The 10,941-nt window shown below is 42.1% G+C and overlaps 1 protein-coding gene across 1 annotated transcript; it reads left to right on the top strand.

Moving 5' to 3' along the window:
• Positions 1–2,412: 2,412 nt before the first annotated feature.
• Positions 2,413–10,624, top strand: HIGD1A (HIG1 hypoxia inducible domain family member 1A). Its single transcript, XM_058555914.1, has 4 exons — positions 2,413–2,434; positions 8,656–8,770; positions 9,415–9,549; positions 10,464–10,624. The coding sequence occupies exons 2-4, from the start codon at positions 8,674–8,676 to the stop codon at positions 10,511–10,513; spliced, it is 282 nt and encodes a 93-aa protein (XP_058411897.1). The 5' UTR covers positions 2,413–2,434; positions 8,656–8,673; the 3' UTR covers positions 10,514–10,624.
• Positions 10,625–10,941: the final 317 nt, after the last annotated feature.

Below are 10,941 nucleotides of genomic sequence, written 5' to 3'. Positions count from 1 at the left end.
CTCTCATTCAAGCCCCAATCCCAAGAAGGCTTCTTTGAAACTGTTCACTCACTATGGTATCTACCTGAATTTCCATTCAAAGCACTTATAGCTGGTCTTTGATGTTTTTCTATACCTGTTCCTTTTACCTAATCAGATTATAAATTATTTCGAGGAAGGGGCTGAGCCTTAACTTCTGAGTCCACAGTGCCTGGCACAATATACATGTTCGGTAATCACCGAAGGTGACTCTGAACTCTGGTTTTAAAATACTCATAGATATTCCCAATTCTCTCGAAAGGCTTAACATTTGTTTTGGGCAAAATTCCACATAGATCACCCAATATTTTTAAGAAAAACATCAAAAACAAGGTAACGCAGCTTTAAGCTGTGACTCGGCCTAAATAGCCATCTGAGTTTAGAAGCCCATTTTCCTTATAGTAGATATGATCATGTGTAGATAGCTACTTGGAACATGAAAAGTTACAGAAGCTCTCTAAAGAGGGAAAATTAGCAAAGGGCACAGATACTTCTTGTGCTGCCTTTCTTTCTATAAACTACAGTTAGGTTAATTTAATACATGAGAACCCAAATAACTTTTTAAAGTCTTCTACATCAACTATACTTTGAAATGACACAGAGTATGGAGAATGGAATAATACATGTTGTCTATTTGTTACCAGTTATAATGTCTGTATTATGAAAGATGTCATAGTTTGTCAGTTGTCACTGTTGTTTCTCGTAACATGATATATAAAGTGTAGCAGAATAATCTCCATAAAAAAAATCTTCTGTATTGTTTCAGATATTTATCATCAACATTTACTAAGATTTTGGATTCTACATACTGATTAGAAAGGGATCATTTCTCACATAAATAGGGCAGGGTCAGAGTCTTCCCACACAACGCACGGCACAGGAATGTTTTAAGCAATAGCTAACACTTTTCATGACAGGCGCTGGGCTAACTCGACTTGTATTTCCTCATTAACCATCACTACGGCTAACCCCATTTTACAAATAAGGAAAGTGAAGTTTGAGAAGTAAAGCCCAAGGTCATGGCTAGTATGTGGCCAACGTGGGACTAGCACTCAGGTCTGCCTGACCCCAACTCTCATTCTCTGGAAATCAGCAAATTAGCTAACATTATTTCGGTTTGTATAAATCTCCTTCAGGAATGAATATGCTGTGGTCACTGCTGCTGTTAGCCTTTGTATTTCCAGAATCAAGGGACTTAATGGCCTCTGGTTCACCTTCATATTCAAATCCGTCAGGCTCTTTTATCGTTTTAACTACCCTGAGTCCCTGATTATCCCTACTTATCTTTGAAGCCCTCCAGTTATTGCATCGGTCACGTCTTTTCTTCATTTAACGTGATTGGGCTCCTACTGAGCTCAACGTTCAAGGAGATACCGGCATCAACAGAAAAAATACGTGCCTTCAAGGAACTGAAACATACCACATCAAGATATGGGTTTTTTAATTTCTCACACATAGCATCAATGTCTCCTACGTGTCTTACTAATAAGACAAGATTTTCAAAATCCTGAGCCCACGGCACTCAGTTCCCACCTATACGATAGAGCACCGGACGACCTGCCTCGTTTGGGGTTATATTAAGAGATTCTAATTTAGTCACAGATACGTTCCCTACCGCACAGTCGCTGATGCTTTGCCCCAATTCGCCAGAGTTACTGATGATCTACTCCACGAACAAATTAGGGGCTCTGTCCCCGGAAGTTCACTGTCACAAAGGGCCTCTGACGCTTCTTTCCTCACAGAAACCTCCCCGGTCTGGGTGAGGTCACGGCTCTAGCGACCCCGTGTTTCCAATTAATGGCCGCCCCCACTAGAGTGTAAGCTCCAAGGGCTCCACCGGAGGCCGACAGGGCACGTTCGTGACGGGTAACCGCCAGGGGCGCGGAACGGACCGAGCGCTCCGTCGCCCCACCGCCGTCGGCGCCCCTGAGGGCAGGAACGTGCTCCCACCTCATCCGCAGCCTTCCAAAGACTGGCCCCGGTCGTAACCCCTCATCCCCGGCCGCGCCAGGCCCGCGCTCAGGGACACGGCGTTCGCAGTGCTTGTTGCCGCTGCCCGAAGGTAAAACGGCGGAAGACATCTGAGGTACGCTAGGACAAGTGCCAAACGCCTGCGCTCCCTCCCGCAACCATGGACGCCGGGCTCTGACCTCTGACGAGATCTCTACGCGAGAGATGGTTACGTGGAGACAAGCACGCGCGCGTCGCCCCAGCCAATCCGGGACTCGCTCCGGGCCGCCCCACCCACCGCGTACACGCACGTACTCACCCGGCCGGCACCGACCCCCGGGTGCTAGCCTCTGGCTCCTGATTGGCTGGGACCGGCTGTGGGCGGGACGGGGAGACACCGGCCGGCTGGAGCGCGCGGGCGGGGGCCAGAAACCGGTTGGAGGTTGAGAGCTCGTGTTGTGGTTAGGTGAGGTGAGGGGTATTGGGAACCGGAGACACCCGACTGTGGGACGGGAAGAAGCGGGGTTGCTCTTGGGCCCGAGGGAGCCTTGGGAGGGTTGGTGGCCACCAAGTTGGGAGTGGAAGCGATGCATGGGATGAAGGGGGCGAGGTGTAGTTGACGGGGCGCAGGCCCGCCCTCGTGGTTCAGGAGAGGTTGGGGGTCCAAAGACAAAGCCTGACGCACGGTCGGGTGAGGGGATACGGCGCCAGCGAGGAGATGGAGCAGAAGCTTGTGGCGTGAATCGTTGCTGAGAGGGCGGACTCGCGGGTGGGGTAGTAATGAGAGGCCGGTGGAGGGGGCTGGGGCGACTTCCGGGAACCGGTAGCACGGATGGTACCCGGAGCGGGGAGCCTTCGTGAGAGCGGGGCCGACGAGGGGTTGGGAGGGCGAGCGCTCGGGCCGTGGAGTCCTGACAAGGTCACGGGAAGAGAGAGGGGAGGCAGCCTGAAAGGTTGAGGGGAGGGCGTAAAACCACACGACCTTCCCGTCGTGGGCTCCGTCTTCTCCCCGACCCCGTGTTTCCTCCCACCCTTGGCGACCCTCCCCTACCCTAGGAAGGTGAGAAGGCCTCGGGCCCTGTGTAAAGCATCTGTGACAGAATGTATCTGAAAAGTAAGCCAGCCGGTTAGAGCTTACAAAACATAGCCTGGCGTTAGAATTGGGAGCAGCCGCAATGATCCGGCAGTGTTACTCGCGTTTCCCTTGTATATTACCGGTGTGGGAGGCAGCTCTTCGTCTTCAGGGGAAGCCCTACCGAGAGAATCGATGCTTCCGGAAGCAACCAGGCACTATGACCGGTTTGGATGAAAAGTTCTGACATATTAAAGTGGTACCAGGCCCCAGCATGACGAACATATTTGAGTCCTGTATACCATCGGTTCTCTTACTTCTTGTGCTCCAGAATCGCTTGAAGGGGGTTCTTAAAATATAGATTGCTTGGGCCCTGCCCCAGACCATTTGAATCAGAATCTCCAGGGTGGGGCCTTTCCAGCAGTTTTAAACAAGCTGACAGGTCACTGGTGCAAAATCAAAATTTGAAACCATCGTTGTTGTGTAGTAGTTCCTGTGATGAAAATGACAGGCTGTGAAGATCCTTAGGTCTGTTACATCACCTGATGGTGGGCAGCTCATCTTCCCTTAGCCTCTTTAAGGTTCCCATGCGTTTGGAAAGGTCTTCAGTAGTATCTTACTAAGTCTACAGAATAATTCGTGTTTTCCAAACTGACTTTGAATATCTGGTTATTGGTGCCTCTTTTTGCACCTATTCAGCTTTCCGACTGATCTGAATCAATTGCCCTGGGTGGATGAGAAAATGATAATGAAGGAAAATCTAGAAGTGGTGCTAGTGAAAAAAAGTCCTTTCAAATCACAGTTGAAGTTGTTAGATGAGCTAAGTCGCTGGGGAAGAAGGTTCCATTTAATTTTAGGCATGACTTACATATTTTTTACAATTCAAAGAAAGATGTGGGCTTCTGTTAAGGAATGGATTTCAATATTTTTCAGATTAAATATATACCGGCATCATAATATTGATGATTTGGCAATATATTGTCAATCAAAAGAACCCTAGATTGTGTATCAGGAGAGCTGAGTTCTAATCCTACCCTGCTAGAGATGTAGTCATGGTGTTGAGCAATTCATATAACCCTTCATAACCCTTTTTCCATCTGTAAAATAAGGCTGTTGGCATGGATTAATCATCTGGGTTGTTATTTTCAAATTATATGATTTGTAGTTATTGACCCTGATACTTTTAAAAGTTAACCGTTTTCCTTTTTTTTTTTTTTTTGTGAGGAAGATCAGCCCTGAGCTAACATCCATGCTAATCCTCCTCTTTTTGCTGAGGAAGACCGGCTCTGAGCTAACATCTATTGCTAATCCTCCTCCTTTTTTTTTTCCCTTTTTCTCCCCAAAGCCCCCGTAGATAGTTGTATGTCATAGCTGCATGTCCTTCTAGTTGCTGTATGTGGGGCGCGGCCTCAGCATGGCCGGAGAAGCAGTGCGTCGGTGCGCGCCCGGGATCCGAACCCGGGTTGCCAGTAGTGGAGCGTGCGCACTTAACCGCTAAGCCACGGGGCTGGCCCAAAAGTTAACCGTTTTCAATTTAGGTGGCTGTAAATCATGAATACTTGGGAAACTTCTAGGTGGTAATTAAAAAGAGAATTATCAAAATCTTATATTCAGGGAGTATTATAAATACATACTATGTTAGAATTTATACGATGATATAAAAATATAATTTGAACTATACAATAACAACTCTAATGTAAGTGTTGGATTTTTTTTTTTTTTTGGTGAGGAAGTCTGCCTCTGAGCTAACATCCATTGCCAATCCTCCTCTTTTTGCTGAGGAAGATTAGCTCTGAGCTAACATCTGTGCCCGTCTTTCTCTATTTTGTATATGGGAGGCTGCCACAGCATGGGTTGATGAGTGGTGTGTCTATCTGTGCCTGGGATTCAAACCTTCGAACCCTGGGCCGGCAAAGTGGAGCGCGTGAACTTAACCATTATGCCACTGGGCCGGCCCCTAAGTGTTGGATTTTAATATTTCTCCTTATTAATGTTATCCTGAAATGTGTACACAAGGTGTCTTGCATCAGAGATAGATTATCGTTAGTCACTTAAAGCAAATAATGACCACATGGTTGCCCCACACCCTGATTCTTATCCCAGGGACTACTTTCTGAAAGCCAGATCAAATGTGCTACCCATACAAACTTCAGAGTCTGTATCATAGGTAAGGAATGAAGATGAATGGATTTTCTTCTATTATATACAAAAGAGAGACAGCCATCCCCCTCCCTCCTGAAAGGAGAGGGGAAAAAAAACTTTTGCTGCATTGACCTGTTGGGCAATTATAGTGATCCAGATTAGAGGAAAACTACCAACTTTCTTGCTTTTAAAGACAGTTCCCAAATGACTTCATAGTTGAGGAATAATTCAGGCAAAGGAAGAAAACATGCTTTCATGTTGCAAAAGAAGGTGCTAGTTTTTAAAAGTGGATTGTGGTATATAATAGTTTTGTCTCTTGTGATTGCAAGGAACCAAGACCTACTCTGGTTCTCATTTCTTTCTTAGATACAATATGAGAATTAAAAAAGAAATAAGCACTTAGGTACACAGAGTTGGACATTTTTCTTACTGACTGATTCAACTCTACAAATGTGTATAATTGTTATTGTTTTCACTAAATATTCCTAAATAAATTACCTGAGAATAATTCTAATTGCTGAAAAATATTACTTTTAAATTTATTCAACTAACATTTTGTGGTGTGCTTACTACATGGCAAAGCATCATGCCAGGCAGTGGAGATAGATACAAGAGGGCAGGTGTAGCCTCCTGGCTTGAAGGATTCTAGCAAGAGAAACCATTAAACGGGCATTTATAAGAAAGAGTTATTATAGAGAAAGCATGAGGTCTTATGCGACTGCATAACCAAAGCACTTATTATAAACTTAGAGTGTCAAAGAAGACTTTCCAGAGGTCAATTAAGATAAAAACCTGAAAAATGGGAGGATTAGCCAGGAAAGAGAGTATCTGAAAGGAGATGGAAAGGGAAGAAAAGTGTCAGGCAGAGGAATCAGCTTGTGCAAAGGCTTGGAGATATAGAGAGCATCTACAAGAAGTTTAATGTAATTAGAATGTGGGGTTGCCGAGGGAGGTGGATGGAGGATTTGTGATAAAACAGTTACGCTTTTTTTGCTTTTTTTTTTTTTTTTTTTGGTGAGGAAGATCAGCCCTGAGCTAACATCCATGCCAATCCTCCTCCTTTTGCTGAGGAAGGCTGGCCCTGAGCTAACATCCGTGCCCATCTTCCTCTACTTTATATGGGACGCTGCCACAGCATGGCCTGACAAGCAATGCGTCAGTGCGGCCCAGGATCTGAACCTGGGCCACCAGCAGTGGAGCGCGCGCACTTATCCACTACGCCACGGGGCCGGCCCCAGAACAGTTATGCCTTTGAGAAATTTGATTAGTTATGAAGGCAGCTAGTAAACATATACTAGCCTAAAATAAATACAATCTTGAATCTTTCCATCTAGTCCATTTATGTCGTTTCTTGAAGGCCAATCTCAAACATTTCTCTGTGAAACTTGCCAAACCCCCAATGAGCTAAAAGACCTCACACTTTAAATTCGGTTCTCATTCTCTCTCTTATGCTATTGGCAAGTAATAACACTCTGTCCTGTCTCTTTTTAAAAAAAACCTAATTTTTGAACCATAAATTATTTCAGTGTTTATTTTATCTCTTCAAATATATAATGAGCATCCTGAACCTTGAGCTTGTTGAACTTTGTATATAATAAAGCTCATAAGTAGGGGTTTATTCAATTAGCAGATAATGGAGTACAAAAAAAGAAGAGGAAGTCTAGTTCTAATCTGAGTTTTGTCCTATCTAGCTGTGTGATACTGTACAACTCCTTTGGATTAAGGTTGTCTTCTCTGTCAGTTGACAGAATTGGACTCTTCCCAATGGGGATGGGGCCCTGGAGGAATGATTTCACTTTTCAAACTAAGCACTAAGCCCCACCTCTAGAGTTGGATTTTCTTTGAGGGCCTTAACTACTACTAACACCCCTTGAATAGCAAAGTGTTGAATGAGAGCTATTATTATCTAAAGGAATACGATGCATGTGAAAAACCCAGAAGTGAAGGTAAGATTTTGTACAAGTAGTGAGATGGGCAGTTGACTTTTGAGTTTATTGTAATTGACACTAATTAGAGGCTTGTGCACTTATTATATACTATGACTCCCTTATTTTATCTGTGGGTGAAGTTTACAGGCAGTTCACATCAGCTCAGTGAAGAAGTATTATACATAAAGTTAACTGTGACTAAGGTGAAATTGAATTTGTTATTACCTCATTGTGATGAAACGCCCATTAGCTTCCGTGTAAAAGAAGGTGACTGAAAAGGGAGAATGGACCTTTGATCCCTCTAGTAATGGAAATGAATCTTTTTTTTTTTCTGTCACCTTATTCATATAATCAGTCTGGTGTTTTGCATTTTTTGGTACCACCTAAAGGAATAAGATTGTAAAAGAAGGTAACGAATTTTCAGAGGGAAGCCCAGGAAATATAAGATATGTAAAGGAAGATAGATCTGAAGCTTAGGAGGTATTCATTCATTAAGAAGACCCTGTTTTTTGCTGCAGTGATGTTAAAAATGATAACCCTAAGTTGTAAAAAAACTAAAAAGCTATATTATATTCAATTGAACATAAATTATGTTTAAAAGGAAGCATTTCTAGCAATAGTATTTAAAATAAGTTTTGTCCTTAAAAAGAGTAAATACTGAGTCAAGTAGAAATTTTGTATATTCAGAATAACTGTAATCTTTTCCCCCAAAACAGCCACCATCAATAAGAGAGATGAGTGTAATAGGTTGGAAACTATTCGGAGGTAAGAACTGAAGCCAGGTAGCACGTGAGAGTAAATAAGTCAGGTATAATTGAAAGCAATAAAGACTACACTTACCTACACTTAAAGTGCTTAGTAGAATTTTCACCATGATACTGAAGAGGCAATAAGGAGTATCAGTTTGGTTTGAGTGATTTAAAGTTGTCAAGTTGAAGTTGATTAAGGATGAAAGTAGCTGGAAAATTCATAGCTACTATTTTAATTGACAAAAGTAATTTCAATTAAAAAAAAAATTTTTACCCTTGGGGCTGGCCTGGTGGCATGGTGGTTAAGTTCATATGCTCCGCTTCAGTGGCCCGGGGTTCATGGGTTCAGATCCCAGGCGTGGACCTACACACTGCTTATCAAGCCATGCTGTGGCAGGCATCCCACATGTAAAGTAGAGGAACATGGGCACGAATGTTAGCCCAGGGCCAATCTTCCTCACCAAAAAGAGAAGGATTGGCAACAGATGTTAGCTCACGGCTAATCTTCCTCACACACACACACACAAAATTTTTACCATTATTAACAATGTGGTACTAAAAAGGAATTGATTGTATGGGGAAAACATCAAAACAGTTGAGGGAATAAATACATACAACCCTCCCTAAAGATGGCTATGGATAAAAAATACAGTTAATTTCTAAAAATATTTTTTTAAGTTCATGAATAACATATATCAGGTTTTCATGGAAACTAGGATTATTTTTAAGTACATCCACTCATTTAATGTTACTGGATGCTTTTAACTGCAGAACCTCATGGAAATTTCTCTTCCAGGAAGATTCTTCAATCACTATGTCAACTGACACAGATGTTTCTCTTTCTTCATATGATGAAGATCAGGGATCTAAACTTATCCGAAAAGCTAGAGAGGCACCGTTTGTCCCCATTGGTAAGTTTGACATTGGTGTTCTAATGATGTGTTGTAAGCTTTAACACAGTAGAAGTGTGGTCAACTCGTTCATCAAGCACATCCTAAAAGCATTTATTTTCAAATATTTTTTCATATGTTGTTCAGATATGCTCAGATTGGCATGATATAACTCATTATGAAAATTCTTCTTTATGTATTCAGACTTATTATTTTATCGACTCTTATTTCAGTGACTGTGTTGGGGGACCCCAAGATCACCCTTGGTCTCAATGATTTCCTAGAAGGGCTCACAAGACTCAAAAAAGCTGTTATACTCACAGTTATGGTTTATTACAGTCTCTGCTGTATTAACTGATTCCCTTTGGGGAGGGAAGTAGGACTGAGAGGAAGAGTTCCCCTGGCACTCTTAAAGGAATTTATCTCCTGGCTCCACAAGCCCACATTTTGAAGATGATCTTAACTTTCTGGATCTGCTACTGTTTGCTACCAATTACGGATTTTTGGTTGTAGGGGGAAATATTAAAAACTCAGTTTGTATGCTAGCTAATCAGTGGTCTCATAAAGCATCCTTATAAAAATAGAAAGTACATTGGTTGATGGTAAAATCGTCTTGGTTCCCTACCTCCATGCATCTGACATACTTGTGACTATTTGTTTCACAGGAATGGCGGGCTTTGCAGCAATTGTTGCATATGGATTATATAAATTGAAGAGCAGGGGAAATACTAAAATGTCTGTTCACCTGATCCACATGCGCGTGGCAGCCCAAGGCTTTGTTGTGGGAGCAATGACCCTTGGTAGGTTCCTACGAGAAATTTTCAGATTTGTGGTTCCCCATTAATGAATTGATTTCTTGGTAAATAAAACAAGGTAGATACTTGTGGCTGATTTTGAAACAGTTTGCAAATATCACTTATATTCATTTTCATGTAAAAATTTAGTTCTACTAAAATTTACATAGTTTTACTGTCTATATCTTACTAAGGCTTTAAAGGAAGAAAAGACAATCCTGTCCATCACTAAGTTTATAATTTCATTGAAGAGTCTAGACATGCAAATAGGGTTGGTAGTAAGATCCATTATCTAGAAGAGACATGATTGCTATTTTGTTCAGTATTTGAAGGTAGAAATGATTTTCTAAATGTAGGTATTACATGCTTTTATTGGATTTTATAATTCATTGTCTTTATCTGGTATTATGTAGTAAGAGTAACTCCTTTTAAAGTTGCCAGATAGGGGCCAGCCCAGTGGTGTAGTGGTTAAGTTCGTGGGCTGTGCTTCAGCGGCCCAGGGTTCGCAGGTTCGGATCCCAGGCACGGACCTACACGCCGTTTATCAAGCCATGCCGTGGCAGGCATCCCACATATAAAAAGTAGAGGAAGGTGGGCACGGATGTTAGCCCAGGGCCAATCTTCCTTAGCAAAAAAAAAAACCAAGTTGCCAGATAAATATTGATTGTTCTTTAAAGCAAATATGTTAACAATCTGAGCTGTTCATACTAGCCTAGAGCTATTTGGGAAACTGTTTAAAAAAAATTTTAGAAGTTTAAATTATTTAAGAAGACAAGAGTATAAGCAGCCTAGGGTCTTGTTTCCCTTGTAAATATTGCATGCTAGCAAAAGTGCTACTTTTAGCTATTTTATGAACTGTTTTTAATTTTCTTAATATTGAGGAAAATATTTAAATGCTAACTAGCATTCTTTTCCTTTAGGTATGGGCTATTCCTTGTATCAAGAATTCTGGGCAAAACCAAAACCTTAGAAGAAGAGATGCTGTCGTGGTCTTATTGGTGGTGCTTGCTTTAGTTAGACGTCTCATATTGAGGTTATATGTTTATGTTGAAAATAAATCATTTGAGGGGTCAGATAAGAACATGGTAATTTGATATTGGCTTCCTTTCTTGCAGGCTTGATTTGCCTGGTGACCAAATTACTAGTGACTAGCTCACTAACTAGGTCATTCAGGGGAGTCAAATTAGCACAAAAGAAACGTGTCACTTTTAAATGCACTTGATAGTGGTAAAATGTCCACCTTCTTAAACTCTTCCGATGAAATTAGTTCTAAAGAAGACAACATGCCAATCCTGAGGTTCTCCCAGTTGCTGCAGAACATCACATGCTTTGATGTTAGGTAGGAATCCTATTGACCCCAGTTAATTTAACTTTTTTCTGCCTGCCTTGTGGACTGAT

This window comes from Diceros bicornis, chromosome 2, assembly GCF_020826845.1.
Source record: "Diceros bicornis minor isolate mBicDic1 chromosome 2, mDicBic1.mat.cur, whole genome shotgun sequence".
NCBI classification, from domain to species: Eukaryota; Metazoa; Chordata; class Mammalia; order Perissodactyla; family Rhinocerotidae; genus Diceros; species Diceros bicornis.
The sequence above is the reverse complement of the archived record's forward strand: the minus strand, read 5'-3'. Positions and strand labels throughout refer to the sequence as shown.

What these genes read in the sequence shown, in the direction of transcription:
- HIGD1A (XM_058555914.1), top strand. Translation starts at nt 8,674, where the DNA reads ATGTCAACTGACACAGATGTTTCTCTTTCTTCATATGATGAAGATCAG. An exon ending in GGCACCGTTTGTCCCCATTG is followed by an intron (nt 8,771 to 9,414) that starts GTAAGTTTGACA and finishes TTTGTTTCACAG; the next exon opens with GAATGGCGGGCTTTGCAGCA. An exon ending in TGTGGGAGCAATGACCCTTG is followed by an intron (nt 9,550 to 10,463) that starts GTAGGTTCCTAC and finishes CTTTTCCTTTAG; the next exon opens with GTATGGGCTATTCCTTGTAT.